The 15,896-nt window shown below is 57.2% G+C and overlaps 1 protein-coding gene across 1 annotated transcript; it reads right to left on the bottom strand.

Annotated features, from left to right (window-relative positions):
• Nucleotides 1–1,138: 1,138 nt before the first annotated feature.
• BARX1 (BARX homeobox 1) lies at nt 1,139–4,878 on the bottom strand. Its single transcript, XM_012464293.3, has 4 exons — nt 4,450–4,878; nt 2,443–2,734; nt 2,276–2,360; nt 1,139–1,859 (listed from the first exon to the last, which is right to left on the bottom strand). Exons 1-4 carry the CDS (start codon nt 4,670–4,672, stop codon nt 1,695–1,697), a joined length of 765 nt encoding a protein of 254 aa, XP_012319716.2. The 5' UTR covers nt 4,673–4,878; the 3' UTR covers nt 1,139–1,694.
• Between the last annotated feature and the right edge of the window lie 11,018 nt (nt 4,879–15,896).

Here is a 15,896-nt window from a genome sequence, read left to right as displayed (position 1 = left end):
CCACCCACCTCCCATTCCTTCAGGCCTTGAGGTTCCAGGAGGGAAAGTCCAAGCTCAGGTTCTGGGAAGAGCCTATCAAGCCGAGAGCTGAAAGGGAAGGTGTTGTCACAGTAGGTGGGGGCCAGAAGGGGTCACGTTCACAATCTGAAATACAAAGCCTGAAGCTGAGTTTTGTGTTTGTTTGCTTTTTCCTGAATCTTATTTTTGTAGTTGTTCCTAAATCTCTTTTCCTATTTGAGCATGGAAGGACCTGGCTTCAGGAACTCCGCGTGGCCAAGTTTCAGTCTTCTTGAGCCAGTAAAGAGGCCATCGCTCCATCCCCACCTCTGGTCACCCTCCCCACTCCCAGCTTCAGGAAGCAGAAGGACAGGAACCCACAGGCAGCCCTGAGCCCAGCCTGAACTGCAAGAAGGCAACTGAGACCTTCTCCTTGAGAAAGGACACCTGAGGGCACAGGCAGCCAAGCTGTGCGCCTACAAGGGACCACCCTTCCTAGCCCGGGGTCGGCTCTGAATCCTCTCTCTCCATCAGCCAGGTGCCCTCACTGCCGGAGCGGGAACTCAGCAGCCCAGGGCTGCCACCTGGAGTATCCTGCGCAAAATGTGCGGACTCTGGGGAGCCATTGCTGCTGCCAGGACCCGCGGGCGGGCTGCCGCACTGGTGGGCGGCTCTGTCCAAACCTCGTGTCCTCGGCTTCCCATCGCCTCGGAAAGGGTTGGTCAAAACCATCTTAAGGACCGCACAAACTGGTCCCTCAAGTCCCAGGAAACCGAACCAGCAACTGAGGCGATTCTCAGTCCCGCCACTTGCGGAGCGAGCTCTGCGGCGGACCTCCCGCTCCCGCTCCTTTGGCCACCCGCAGTGCGGCCAGACCGCTCCTGCCCGCGGCTCTCCGGCTGGCAAGGAAGAGGAGGTGGAGTTCAGATTGGCCCCTCACGCCCAGAGTGGAAGCAACTCCTAGGATCCTGCAGCCACCGAGCCGCCCGCCGTGCCTAGCCCGGGCTTGTGGTGAAGAGCACAGCTACCTTCCACACAGCCGGAGGGAAGGAAGTTTTAGAAGCAACCGCCGGCGTTCTGCTTATCTTACCGCGCCCACCCCCACCCCCTGCGGATTCAGAAGCTGCTCCACCGAGCGCGATTGTGTCATAAAATATTTTATTGGAAAAAAAGTCACTGTCTTCGCAAGAAGGGGTAGGGGCCCCAGAGACTTCGGGAACCCGGCCTCCAGGCTGAGCCGACTGGTTGCCCGGGGGTGGAGTGGGGGGGAGGGGCAGTCTCAGGCCGTAGTGGCCTCAGCCCAACCGCCGGGTCCCCGACGTCCAGAAGCGGGTGTGTGCCTGGAGGCTCTGTGGCCGGGAGGGCAGGCCCCAGACAGGGTGGGGGTGCAGGCGAGGAGCCGGGCGTGAATGCGCGTGGAGCGCTCTGCGCCACGGAGCTCAGGGCAGCGACTAGTAGCTTCCGCTGCGCTGGACGCGAGTCTCCCAGGTTAGGGCCCAGAAGCGCGCTGGGACCTGGGTTTGGCTTTAGGGTCTGTGTCCTTCCTCATTTAGCCCCAGTTGTCCGCATTCAAGATCATAATAAAAACGTTTAGGAAGTAAACGTCTTGGACGCGGAAGGGACGGCTCGCGGGTTTCCGCCCGGTGAAGGGGCTGCGGGCGGCGTGGGCATCCAGGGCTCCGCACCGTATACCACCCTTAGTCCTCGCGGCTTTGGTCGCTGGGCTTGCCAGGCACCTCCGCCAGTTTCTCTGCATCCTTGGCGCGCTCCTGCTCGGTGAGCTGCTCGCTCGTTGGAATTGAGTTCTTCTTGGGCCGCCCCTTGGGCTTGGTAGGAGACTCCAGGCCGCCGCCCTGCAGCACCTGTACGGGGGACCACCAGCCCCTGGGTGAGCCAGGACGTGGACTGGGGACCCCCGAGGAGACCTGCACCCAGGTGGGACTAAGGAATACAGGAGACCATATGAGGAAATGGTGGGGAAATGCCCCGGGAAATGGCGACTATTTGTCGGAATGCCGCTGGGGAGCGGCGGCCCGAGGCCTGGCCAGGGGAGCATAAGACTGCCAGGAGGCCTGAAGGTGATGCGGGAGAGGAAGAAATGGTTTAGCCAGGCACCCAAGGGGCAGAGAAAACTGAGAGGGTCCCAGTGCGTACCACGCACTGAGGGAATCGGGAGGTTGGGCAGAGTCTCCGCAGGGAGACGGAGGAGAGCAGCTCTACAATGCACCGGGGCAAGGCCCAGGAAGCCGAGGGGGAGGACGCCACCAGGAACACTCACTATTTTCTTCCACTTCATCCTCCGATTCTGGTACCAGGTCTTCACCTGCAACTGGCTCAGGCCCAGGGACTCAGCAAGATCTATTCTGGAAAGAGCAGGGCGCACCCTCAGCAAGGCAAGCGACCACACTCCCACAGCCAGCTGGCCCTAGCCTTGCCCCGCCCTACCTGTCCGGCGTGGAAAGGTACTTCTGCTTCTCGAAGCGTTTCTCAAGGCCCATCAGTTGCAGCTCCGTGAACACAGTGCGGCTCCGACGCCCCTTCTTGGCCTTGGTGCCCGTCTCCCCAGGGCCAGACGCCTCTAGCTTCCCGCGGAGTTGCAACTCAAGCGGCAGGTGTGGCGCACCCCCGGCGCAGGGCAGCCCAGGCCCGGCCGCCAGCAGTGCAGAGCTCAGCCCGGAACAGCCCAGCGGCGCCAGTGGGAACTTGAACACCGCCGCCTGCTCGGCCTTCAGTACGGCTGCGAAGAAAGAGAATGGGGAGCCGGGTGAGCTAGGGCCGCGCTCTTCTGCCCCGGGACTGCCGCACCACGTGCCGCGGGAGTGCTCGCTCTTGGCCAGAGCCACCCAGCGCAAAACCTCCACGCCCTGCCGCTTGGCGCCAGCGGCGCCGATGGAGACCCTCCTCAACGCCACTGTTCCCCAAATCTGGGAGGGAGGATCTCCCCGACCCTGTGCTCTGTCCTGAAGTTCTCTAGGCCTCAGCTGCCTCTGAGATCTTGGGGTTCCTGATGAACATGTTTGTAGCTGCGAGAAACTCAGAGTGTGTCTTGTCCTTTGGGGTAAAAAGAAACCAAACAGAAAACGGCAGCCGGTTAAGAAGCTGGGCGTTTGCTCCAATCAAATCAGAATTAAAAATGTGCACGAAGCTGCACATTTGCACTTCCGTGCGTGGCACAACAGCCATGGGTGGCCAGGCGTCATTTGGGCCGGGGTTGGATGCTTCTTGGAAATTCCAAAGTACCCTGAGAACCCGTAAATTATTGTTCACGTTTTCTATCTTCAGAGGCTTCTCCAATGAAGATGTTTCCGTTTTCTTCAGTCCTAAAATGATTTTGTGCCCGCTTCAAACGAATTATTAACAACAGAGCAGATGGAGATGAAAGGTGGCAGAATGACTGAATCCCAGATGGACTTAGAAGAAGCGCGCTGGTCCCGCCGCCTCTGGCCTGGGGACCACGGGCTGGGAGGTGGTGGGTGCAGGGAAGGAGGCTTGAAGGGCTGGGGTCCCGGCTACAGCGTAGGAACCTTCCTTCTCCTGCAGGCCTGTCACTGAGGGGCGAGTCCTAGTCCGACTGGAGTCGGAAAGGGCCGGGCAAGGTTTAGGTAAATGTAGGGCGGAGGTCCGATAGGGTAAAGGTGGGAGATGGGAGGCAGACCAACCCCAACGAGAGAAGCCGAGGGAGGCCAATCGGTGAACGGGTGGAAAGCGAGCTACGGAAAGACAAGATGAGCGTGGAGTGCGATGGAGACCGCACCATCAGGGCAGGCCAGGCCCCGCCAAAGGAGGAGAAACGACAGAAGCTGAAAAGGTCTGCGCAGGCCGCTCAAACCCTGCAGAGGCCCTGCCGACCTGAAAGCAGAAGGGACAGCCAGGCAGCTGCTCACAGTCAGGCCTCTGGCCCCGAGGCAAGGCCCAGGCAGGTCCGCACTGCGGCCAAAGCCGCTTTCCTCGCGCGCTGGAGCTCCCGGGGACTCCAGGCCGGTTTGGGCCCGCGTCAGCACCCAGCCCTCGGGAGTGCAGGCCTCCTCCCGAGAGGTCCGACTTTTCCAGCTTGGGCAGCCGCGGCCACGGCCAGCCCTCTGTGGCGAAGCCCAGGCGCCCGTGGCCTGAGGTCCCTTCCACCCACAAGGGTCGGTAGCCCGGTAGTGCGCCTGCGATGGGAATGCGCACTCGGGGTCCCAGGGCTGAAGGCCGAAGGGCGGCGGTGAAGGAGAGAGCGAACACCCTCCCCGGGCGGCAGGCGGGCACGAGGCCTGGTTTCTGTGCGGCCTGGCGCCTGTACCCTCCGCCTCCCGCCTGGAGGGCTCGGAGAGACGGTCCCAGAGCCTGCGCTCCCAGAGCAACTTTCAGCGACTGCTTCGAGGCCGGGGTAGGAGGCTCGGGGCGCCCCCCGCAGTTCAGCTTGCTGTCTCTGGCCAAGCCCGACCCACGACCCCGCGGCGCCACACATACCCAGGTGGCTGTGGAAGGGCCGCGCCGCCAGCAGCGCCTGCACGCCGAACTTCAGCAGCTCCCCCGCCGCTGCAGCGGCGGCAGCAGGCGCGGCGCCCTTGGGCCCCGGCGGCTCCGTAAGGATCTCCTCAATCATGAAGCTGCGATAGCGGTGCGACCGGTGGTCCGCACAGCCCTCGGGCGGGCCGAAGCGCGCGGCGCCCGGCTCCCCCTGCCGCTGCATCGCGGCGCCCACGGCTGCGCCCGCGGTTTGCCTGCGGCGGCGGCGGCTTGGCTCCGGCGCGGGGCCCGCGCGGGGCTCTAGGCCGGCCCGCAGCTCCGGGCGGCGGGCGGGTGCCGGCTCATGCCCCCTCCCCCGCCAGCCGGCCGGGCGGAGGCGCAGGGCGCGGGCGGGGCGCGCGGGGCTCGGCCGGTCGGACACGGGACTGCGCCCCCGCCCCGCGCCGCCGCGCCTCTAGCCCGGCCAGCCCCGCGTCACTGCCCCGCCCCGCCCCGCCCCGCGCCGCCGCCCCCAACCCCTAGGCTGAGCCGGAGGGAGGGACCCAGAAGGGAGGGAGGAGGAAGGGAGGCCGAGAGGGAGGGGGCCGCGTGAGAGAGGCCGGTCGACCGAGACCAAGGGAGACCTAGCAGAGCGCACGCCCTGGAAGGAGAGAGCCGGAGAGTTCGGGAGACAAGACCCCCAGAGACAAGAGTCGGAGGGATCTAACGACACAGGTGAGAGAGGGGGCAAAGGGAGACTGCGTGGGCAAACAGGATTCGAGACAGTGTTACGAGGGTGCCAGGGACGCCACGGAGATGTGCGCAGAGAGACCGACAGAGGCGTGAGAGCCAGCGGGCTGTGACGTGCAGGAGGGCACAGAGGCAGGCGGGGCAGAGGGAGGGGGCGGTAAAGAAAGGGGACAGCTAAAATTCGAGCGGCCTGGTCGGCGGTTAGGGAGCCCCGGAAAGGTCAGAAGGAGGAGGGGCAAAGGCCGCTCTGCTCAGCTGGGAAGAGGTGGTCTGGTGCAGCCTACAGGCCAGGGCTTCAGACCGCCAACTCGGCAAGGGATGCAGGGAGCAGAGAGGTGGCGGCACCTGTGCACCCCGCCCACCTCTGCCTCAGTTTACCATGCATGGCCTCATTTCGCTCCAGGCTGCCCTGAGAGAAAAACGTTCTCCAGCCAAGATTTGCTTGAATTGCAAATTCAAGTGATCCATGGACACATCCTCCTTGACAGCCCTCAGGAGGCTGTGGGCTGGTTACATCCCCCTAGTCAGAAAAGGAAAAGTTTTCAAGGAGAAGGGAAGGACGAAGCTTTGCCTTTTCTCAGCTTTGGAGCGTCAAGAAACCGTTACTGGGCGGAGCTGGGGCCAGGGGGCCACAGGGTGCTCCGAGAGTCTGAAGATCAAACTCTGGTGTAACCTGGCTCCATTGCGGAGCCTCAAAGGCTCCATCATGATGGAGGAAGTTGGCAGTGCCTTCTGTAGATCTTTCTTTCCACCATTAGAAGAGTATAAGCCCAAGCCTTGGGGTGAACAACCCCAAAGCTACTCCACCCTGAGCTCCTCTCTTTTGGTCCTGCTAGTACTGGTCAAACCACTGCCCCTTTCTGGGCCTCAGTTTCCTGACCTGTCCCGAGGAGATGCTGACACTTGGCTCCAGGGAGACTGTGAGAACTCAGTGGGGGGTCCTGCACCCTCAGAGCCCTTAGCTCTGTTTGGAGAGAAAATAGTTCCTCCAGGCAAGAGGGGAGAAGTCCCCAGGAGGCTGGGAGAGGAGCACCTGCCCTTCTCCTCCTTCTCAGGAATCACAAGTCCTATCTCCCAGCCCCATCCACCACTGCTAGTTAGCGCCTGACCCACTGTGGGTGTCCTGGGCCACCCCTATTTCCTATGTGAGCTCTATGCAGGGCCTCAGTCTTCACTTCTAGGGTAACTAGGGCTTAGCACACCTACGGCCAGGCCCCCCACCCAAGTTGAAGTCCTTTCTCCAGCTCCAGCTGCTGGTGGGGAGGTCTTCAGGCTGGCCCTCAGCCCCTGGCACCTGCCTCAGACTCAGCCGTGGGGATGGGGGGCAGGTGGGGAGGACTAGGAGATGGCCCAGATCCTTTGTTGGTAGGGGCTGGAGTGGGGACAAAGACTACCTTACTCTGGTAAGATTCCAATCCCCAGAGCCCACTGTCTCTCCTTCCCAGTTGTTACATCACTTCCTGAACTTGGAGTTACCATCGGGAGTGAAAAAAGGTGGCCTATTTTCCAGTTAGAGAGCCCCAGAAAGGTCAGGAGGAGGAGGGGCACCCTTTCCAAAGAACCTCTGGGAAGGTGGTGCTGTGAGCCTACATAGTTCTTTGGAAAGAGTGGGGAGGGGTCGATAAAAGCAACAGTATCCCACACTGAGCAGGCCTCCTTGTGAGCGACGAAGAGACCATGAAGCTGGCCCTGTTGCTGTTGGCCAAGCAGCCACCGACCTCCTACCTGGCAAATAGAAACAAGCCAGTGTCTCCTGGAGGCTGGGGCAGCCCAGTCGGGCTCCACCCATCCATGGGTAGGCTCAGAGAACCCTCCCTAGATGGGTGCGATGGTATCACTCAATCCAACCACCTCCTTTCTCAGATGGGAAACTGAGGCCCAGCAAGAGGCAGGGCCTGGTGCAGGGACCACAGTGAGTAGGGCTGGTTTACTATTGCTCCTTGCACAGAGTCTGTCAAGCCCTTCCCCCCACCCTTACCTCCCCATCCCAGCAGGGCCCCTGCCCCCTTCCTTACCCCCTAGCTTCTACATCTCCCTAAGGGCAGAGCCTAGTGGTGGTTTCTCCCCAGGGTAGGCTCAGCTGCCCTCGATCCCATCCCCTGTTATTTGGGCCCTAACAGAAGCCACCCAAATTTGAACCATCTCTGCCCCACCCTCACGACCTGAGGGTCTCACATCCTCAAAATGAGTCCCCAGATCCCAGATCCAAGGATCTGGGGATCACACTATTGATCAGCTGTCACTAAACTTATTTTACTACGGGCCATCCTTCTGGGGTAGCTTCTTGGTCAGGTTGCGGGGAGGGAGTCATTTTCAGGATGGAGGCCTCATCTCTAGATTTTGGGGAGTCAGAAGACTAGTGCAGCCCAGCCCTCACCCCATTCCACAGGTGTGCACCCTCAGCTCCTTGGACACTGGCCAGGACCATTTCCTGCAGCCCCAGGCTGGGACTGCAGCACGAACAGAGGACGGCTTTGGGAATGAGGTCCTGAGGGCTAGAAGGAGAATGCCCAGTGCCTGGGGAGCTTTGGGAGACCGCAGCTGGCTCGAGGGCCTGAGAGAGCCAGGGTCCTGCCCCCATCTCCCACAACACCTCCCTCGCAGGTCTGTCCCTGGTCTCCCTGGCTCCTGCCAGACGCAGCCTCCCCGTTGCCGGACCTCAGGGCAAACCCACAAATAAACCCCTTTTAGGCGAAAATTACACAAAAACGGCGGCGGCGGGACCTCTTCTGCTCAGGCACTGCCGCGTTGGCGGCAGGAAAACAAGCTCCCAGAGAACGGGAACCCCCTCCCTGTCGGGAACACCGAGGCCCAGAGAGGGGAAGCCTCCTCCCCAATGGGGTGCAGTCTGGGATCGCAATCCCACCCCAGGGGCGCAGCTGCCAGCCCGACGCCTGGGACAGACCCCCTCCCGAGGCCTCTCGCCGCCGCCGTGAAAATCCCGGAAACCGTCCTGCTAGCGGCGGGCGCAGTGGAAAAGGTGACCTCAGCGCCCCGGGCCAGCCGCCCTCCCTGGCAGCCGGGCAGAGAGGGGCTCCGGGCGACAGGGGGTCCTCGGCGTCGCCCGGTCGCTGGGTGAGGTCCCTCCGAGCATAGAACCGGTCTTCTCCCCACCCCTGTTCTGCCCCTCAGACCCCACAGACCCTTTGGAGGCTGCGGAACAGGGAAGGGACCACCTCATTCCCACAACTGAATCTCTTAAGCATTCAGGTGTAGGTTCCAGAATGACCTCCCCTCCACCCACACCATCCTCCTATCCCAGCGCCTCCCAGACGGGATTGTGGAATGGCTTCGCGCGCTAAGGGGTCCTGGAGCCGTTCGTTGTACAGAAGGGGGAAGTTGAGTCTGGAAGGAGCAGCCGGGGCAGGCTCAGCGGCCAGCGGCCGGGAGATCGTGCACTGCTTGGAAGACGCTGGGCTCTTCTCGTCCTCCTCGGCCGTGGGCAGTTTGTTTCCGCTCCCACTTGCAGCGTGTCTGCATCTTAATTGGCAAAACGAAGTTGGGGCCGCGGTGGAGCAGAGGTTTCTTCCAGAACGGTCAGCTCACCTCCGGATGCAGTTGCCAGAGCAGCCGCCTGCGGGGGGTCCCATGCCCTTTCACTAGTGGACGTCCAGCCCCTAGGGGCCCAGGCGGCCCCGCGCCGCCCCACCTCGCGGCCTTCTGCTCCCGATGCAACCTGGCGCGCCCCGCCGCCCAGCACACGGTCGGTCCCTGGGGACCAGTCGCGAGCGCCCAGAATGGAGTTCCTTCCCCTTTTCTTTTCCTTCCTTCCTTCCTTTTTCTTTCTTTCTTCCTTCCTTCCTTTCTTTCTTTTTCTTTCTTTCTTTCTCTTTTTCTTTCTCCTCTCTCTCTCTCTCTCCTTTCTCTTTTCTTTTTCCTTTGGTTCTAATTGTCCTCGGCCCCAGTAGGCTATTGGTGGCGTTGGTGCTGCCGCTGGGACTGGGGCACTGGCCTCCGCCGCAGGTGTGCTGTGCCCGGAAGAGGCCGCCTGGACCTTGCCCAGAACTCACCGTCCTGATGGACTACAGCGCGCGCCCTGCTTTTGCCGGGAGCCAGGACTGGCAACATCTTTCCTAGCTTCAAAACAGAAAATCTTGGAATTACAAAATTACTCCGTCCCTACGCTTACAGGTCACTATCTCCTGGAGACCACCGACTCGCTTTCTCTTTGGAGAAGCCAGTCTCAGTGACGCTTTTTTTAATGAAAATTTCGAACTCAAGTGTGGGCATTCGTTTTGAGTCATTTTAAAGCCCTAGAAGCTCGGGGTCAAATTGCGTTTGGGGTGACAGCGCCTTTAGACACATCCCCCTCTTTCCAAGCTCCCCCTCTTGGAGCAATTTACAAATTTGTTCCTTTGGAATTCGCTACCTTATTTTTGTTTTGTAAGTTTTGTTGTTGATTTTTTTAATGTGCAATTTTCTATGGAAGTGTGAGTTTAAATAGATCCAACAGTCCAGGGTGCTGGCAAGCGCCTGTAGTCCCAGCTTCTGGGCAGGTTGAGGTAGGCGAATTCCTTCAGCCCAAGAGTTCGAGGCTGCAGTGAGCTATGATTGCCCCACTGCACCCGCCTGGGCGATAGATCTGACCCCATCTCTTAACAAAAATAATACATAAAAGATAGATCCTTAGATAGATAATAAATAACTCGCTCCTGCGACGCGGCGATGACCCGGTTCTTAGCGGCCCGGGAACCCGAGGCGCTGCTGCTGGACGCGCGCAGCCGCCAACCCGCCGCTTCTGGCCCTCCAGGCCCTGGACCGGTCCCGCCTCCTTTTCACACCCATCGCTGGCCAGCTCGGGCGGCTCCCACAGCGACCTTGCATCCGAGTCCAGTCGCGCGAACCAGCGAGACCTGAGGCCACACCCAGAGCCAGGAAGTAGCCGTCTGGGTGCCGGGGCTCGGTGGGGCTAGGCAGCGCTGGCCAGAGCTGCTGGGCTCGGACGTCAAAGCCGGCGGGGGCGGTGTGCGGGACCTGCGCGGGCGCTCTCCGGACTGTGAGTGTGGACCCTTCAAGAACGCGCCAGCCCTGGGTCCAGGTCTGACTCCTGCGCGCTTGCAGCTCCGGCCTTCCGAGGAAAGTTATCGTCCGTGCGGCCGACCCCGCAGGCCCTCCTTGCCCCATCCCGGCTGGTGCCAGGTCGCAGCTCGCCACCTGGTTTCCACCCCGGGCTCCCACAGAACCCGTGCGACGCTACTCACAGCCCCTGGAAGCCGCGGACCTGGCTCCGCGAGGAGCCTCCTGGACGCGCAGAGCCCGAGGCCCCAGAGAGCGGCTGGCTTGCGCCGGCCAGAACGGGCGAGGCGCCGCTGGAAACGACTCGGGCTTCTCTTCTTTTCTCCTTTTCATTATTTGCTTTTATTTTTCTCTTCCCTTCTTCCACCCATTTCCCCCTCTTTCTAATGTTTTTTAAGTCCTCCTCCCACCTCCTCTTCTTTCTTTTATTGCTCGCTCTCTCTCTGGTTGTCTCCTCTTCTGCTCCCGCCCCCTCTCCTTTCTGTTCCTTTTCATCAGAAGGACTACCAAGCCACAGTCTCATCCTCCTAATAAGAAAAGAGGCTTTCAGGCCGGGCGCGGTGGCTCACGCCTGTAATCCCAGCCCTTTGGGAGGCCGAGGCGGGTGGATCACCAGGTCAAGAGATCGAGACCATCCTGGTCAACATGGTGAAACCCCGTCTCTACTAAAAATACAAAAAAATTAGCTGGGCATGGTGGCGCGTGCCTGTAATCCCAGCTACTCAGGAGGCTGAGGCAGAATTGCCTGAACCCAGGAGGCGGAGGTTGCGGTGAGCCGAGATCGCGCCATTGCACTCCAGCCTGGGTAACAAGAGCGAAACTCCGTCTCAAAAAAAAAAAAAGAAAGAAAAGAGGCCTTCAAGCTCATGGTGTGCCCACCAGGTGCCAGACGCTCTGCAGATTTAATATGTTTTATAAGCACAGAGCTTTTGGAGGGTTCTATAGCTTGTGTAGAGGGTGGGGGGGTTCCTTCCAGCTTGGGCAGCCTGGGGAGCTAGGCCTGGGGTTGGGGAAGGGGCCCTGACGCCTTAGCCAGGTGAGATGGACCACACAATATCTCCTCCAGAACGTCTACTGGTAGCAGGGAGGCCAGGCCAGATTACATTGCCCATGTTCCAGCCGGGACCCACACTTGCATCTGTCCTACCAAACACAGGACTCTACTGTAGCTACCAGTCCTGTCTTCACCTGTCACCTCCTCACTCCACCACCCTGCCAGGACTGCAAGGGAGAGGGAGCTGGGCACTGCCTCCTCCAGCAACACTTTCCACTGGGTGCTGCTTGGGAGGTGATGGAACAGGAGGCATGGTGCTTCTTTTACAGGCACGAGTTCTGGGGTCTAGAGGGGACAAAGAGAGGCTACAACCACACCACCCCGCAGATGCCAGGCAGGATCAGCCTCTGGTACCCTGGCTCCAGGCCAGCCCTCCTGCCTCCTGCAGGTCTGAACTGACTGGAGATGACACACAGAGAGCATGGGGACAGGAGCTGGTGCCACCTCCATGGGCACTGGGCTTCCCTGGCCCCTCTCCCATGTCACACTGTACTTTCTGCCTCTTCCTGCCTCTTGGTGCCAGGAATGGACTTGCAAGTCCAGTTCCCAAATGCCCAAATTCCATACATTTGCAGATGGGCAGAGCACAGAGGGGACCTCAAGATGAGCGCAGGACCCCTGGTTTGCAGCCCTCTTCCTGCTACTGCCCTTGAGCAACCCGATTTTCTGTCCAAGGCTCAGTTTTCCCAAATGAGAAAACAGGAGTGGGTTTTTAGGTGAATCTTTCTCCTTGCCATGGTAACAGCTTAGGTCATGGACTGAAAAACTTGTTCTATAAAGGGCCAGAAAATCAACTGTTTTAGGCTCTGCAGGTCACAGGGACCTGTTGTGGTGACTCAGCCCTGTCGTTGTAATGTGAAAGTAGACCTAGATAATGTGAAAATGAGTGGGTATGACTGTGGTCCAACCAACTTTATTTACAGATATGAAAATCTGAATTTTATCTAATTTTCACGTTGCAAAATATGATTCTTATTTTTTTTTCAATCACTTAAATACATAAAAACCATTCTCAGTTTGCTGGCCATACAAAAAGAGGCAGTGGGCCATAGTTTACCAATTCTCATGTAGTTTCCGTTCTTCTGATTGCACATATATTGCACTTCTGTATCAGATATGTTGCCTTATATTGAAATTTTTTCTTTTAATTTCTTTTTTCTAGGAAAGCATCTATTAGTTTAACAGCATTTGGGCCTTAGGAACACTGAATCACAGGGCTCATTTCCTGCTCCCATTTCTGAGTTCTCAACAATTTAAATGTCTCCCTTATTAATACTATACCCAGATACTGGATTGCACAATGTACAATCATCCTCTCACTTAGTCGTTGCAACAGTCTTTGGAGTAGAGATAGTTTACTCTGCCTTCCAGCTCCTTGCACACTCCTGGTGACAGTGTGTTCACTCCCTTCAGTGGCTGCCTAATGGACTGCTGAGAGCCCAGTGACCTAGGCTTGCAGCCCCATAAAGGCGAAGGCCACACCCGCTGAGACTGCTTCCTCCCAGTCAGCCATTCCCATCCCCTGGCAATTCCATCTAAATCCTCTCCAGCTGTTGAAATGTGGCTGGACAGGGGGTGGTGGCTCTGACTTTCTGGGAGTTTCCCAAGCCCTGAGCCTTCGCAGCTGCCAATTGACAAATCTTGCAGAGACTAGGCAAAGGGAAAGAATATGACAGAAAAATAGCGATTATAAATGTATAGCTTGCTAGAAGTGCTTCCAGGAAATCTTACTCATAGGGAGGCCTCATCGCCCCTCCCCCGCGTCTTCCTTGGTTCTTGCGCCCTCTGCTGGTCATATTGAGTCTTAACCACGCTCACTCGGAACCGTTCCTCTTAGAAAGGAAAACGAGACCGCATGATCTCACTTGTTTGTGGAATCTAAGAAAGTTGACTTCATAGAAACAGAGTGGAATGGTGGTTATTAGAGCCTGGATGGGGGAGAGAAATGAGAAGATGTCGGCCAAAGCGTACAAACTTTCAGTTATAAGATAAATTCTGGGGATCTACGTTCGGCATGCTGATTATAGTTGACAATCATGCATTGTATGCTTGAAATGTGCTGAAAGAGTCGGTCTTCAGGTAACTATGTGAGGCGACAGACATGTTAATTAGCTTGACTGTGGTGATCATCACAATATATACATGTACCAAAACTTCACACTGTACACCTTGAATACATACTTTTTTTTTTTTTTTTTTGAGACAGTGTCTAGCTCTGTCACCCAGGCTGGAGCCCAGTGGCACCATCTCAGCTCACTGCAACCTCCACCTCCCAGGCTCAAGCAATCCTCCTGCCTCAGCCTCCCTAGTAGCTGGGACTGCAGGCACACACCACCACGCCTGGCTGATTTTTGTATTTTTGGTCGAGACGGGGTTTCCATGTTGCCCAGGCTGGTCTCCAACTCCTGGGCCCAAGCAATCTGCCCGCCTTGGCCTCCCACAGTGCTGGGATTACAGGCATGAACCACCGTGCCCAGCCATATATACAATTTTTATTTACCAATTATACCTCAATAAAGCTGTAGCATATTTTTTTTTAAAGGAAAAATAATCCAGTATTTACTTTCCCTCTCTGTGTATCAAACATCTTGCTGGATGCTGAAGATACAAAGCAAAAAGCATCTTATGTGCCCACAGGAAGTGCAGTTTAACCATGCAGAAATGTACAAATGTGCTCACAGTCAATGGCAAAGACAGCATGCAGAAGGCGGTAGACACAGCGGGAGGGAGCATGCCATGGAGCAGAGGTGTGCTGGAGGCCCTGAGCCCCAGGAGTGGGGAGCTTCCAGACACACAGTGAGCTCGTGGCTTCCACTGTGGGGTTGTTAGTGTTCTGATCAGCAGATCAGACAGCACAAGTTGGATTTTAAATGTTTGGATACTTTTAGAGCCAGCTACATCTGACCTTCGAGGACTTAAGGGACTGAGTTCCATGCCCTGTAATAAAGCCCGTGGGGATGCTCTCTGGGCCTGCTGCTGAAAAGGGGTGTCTCTCAGTACAGTTGTGGGTTTCACTGTGCACTCGCCAAACTGGAAGAGCCTTAGTCACTCTTCTGGGAGCACACCCTCTGTGCAAGGCCTTGTGCCACCTTTCACATGATCTCGTTGAAACTCATGTCTTCCACTCTAGGAGACTGCAGTTTTACCCTTAATTTGCTAGCAAGAAAACGGAGGCAGAGGGGTGATCTCATTTGCCTGTGAGGTGGAGTTGGGATTAGAACCAGGGCTCCCTCCACAGTATCACAATGACCATTTTGAGGTCCTTCACCTTCTGACTTAACCCCTACTTTCCCTCACTGATTGCCACTGACTCAGATCTACAGCTCCAGCTGCCCAAAGCTCACCCCAGCCGGGTGACCACGGGCACACCACTTTCACTGTGTCCAGATCTGAACTCATCGTTATCCACCTCATCCCGCTCTGAGTGGAGAAGATGGGCTGGAGCAGCCATCCCCTGCAAACAGCTCGCTAATCAAGAAGGGCTCTGGAAGGCGGCCAAGCACGCACAGCAGGCAAGGCATCTCCACTCAAAGGCCAGGGCCTTGTGGATTCAATTCTGGTCAGGACACCCATAGTACTGGGCTTCTTCCATAGGTTGACTCTGGGCTGGTCCCAATGCCATCCCATCCTAGCTCAGTCTAGGAGAGCAGGACTGCCATTTACAGACTGCATAACTCCCAGGGGTGTCAATGACTGTGCTGAGAATAGCACTTCTTGATTGTGCAGTGTACAACTCACACAACTGTGCCAACAGTCTTGCCAATATTTGTTTGCTTCTCTTCTCATAGAACCAAATGGATTAAAAAGATTTAATAAGGTTTTACGTTCTGTCTGCTCCTTTCCCAGATGATAAGCAATGTGTTGAAACAAGGGAAGAAAACATATCCTATCTGCATACTTCCTGTTAACAATTCACAGTAATTTATAAATTTACTGGCTTTCCATTTTATGTTTCTATTACAGATCAGAGCAAAATTCATCCATCAAAGTGTCTGTGCCCTGCATCATCTATTCCTTTGAATAAAGGGACCTATCAGTATGATAGGATAGAATCGCCCTGATGGTGTTACCTGATATGGCAAAAAGGATTTTGAGGTCCCTAACTGGTTGACTTTGAATTGATCAAAAGGGAGATTGTCCTGGGCTTGAGTAATTGGGACCACCCCTATAAAAGGGACTGGGGCCGGCTGTGGTGGCTCATGCCTGTGATCCCAGCACTTTGGAAGGCTGAGGCGGATGGATCGCCTTAGGTCAGGAGTTCAAGACCAGCCTGGCCAACATGGAGAAACCCTGTCTCTACTAAAAATACAAGCATTAGTCAGGTGTGGTGATGCATGTCTATAATCCCAGCTACTCTGGAGGCTAAGGCAGGAGAGTCACTTGAACCCAAGAGGCAGAGGTTGCAGTGAGCTAAGATTGCACTACTGAACTCCAGCCTTGGTGACAGAGCAAGACTCTGTCTCAAAAGAAAAAAAGAGTGACTGAGGTCTTCCCTGAAGTCAGAGAAGTTCTGCCAGCCTTGAAGAAGCCAGCTGCATATTGTGAGCGGCCCACATCGGGGCCGCATGGCCAGGACCCAGAGCAAGCAGGAAAGCTCAGCCAACAGCCTGAATAAGCTCAGAAGCGGGTCTTCCTTGGCAGAGCTCCA

This window comes from Aotus nancymaae, unplaced genomic scaffold (assembly GCF_030222135.1).
Source record: "Aotus nancymaae isolate 86718 unplaced genomic scaffold, 86718_ANA_hifiasm-v0.15.2.pri h1tg000041l, whole genome shotgun sequence".
NCBI lineage: Eukaryota > Metazoa > Chordata > Mammalia > Primates > Aotidae > Aotus > Aotus nancymaae.
The sequence above is the reverse complement of the archived record's forward strand: the minus strand, read 5'-3'. Positions and strand labels throughout refer to the sequence as shown.

What these genes read in the sequence shown, in the direction of transcription:
- BARX1 (XM_012464293.3), bottom strand. Translation starts at nt 4,672, where the DNA reads ATGCAGCGGCAGGGGGAGCCGGGCGCCGCGCGCTTCGGCCCGCCCGAG. An exon ending in GCCCTTCCACAGCCACCTGG is followed by an intron (nt 2,735 to 4,449) that starts GTATGTGTGGCG and finishes CTTTCTTCGCAG; the next exon opens with CCGTACTGAAGGCCGAGCAG. An exon ending in TACCTTTCCACGCCGGACAG is followed by an intron (nt 2,361 to 2,442) that starts GTAGGGCGGGGC and finishes TGCTCTTTCCAG; the next exon opens with AATAGATCTTGCTGAGTCCC.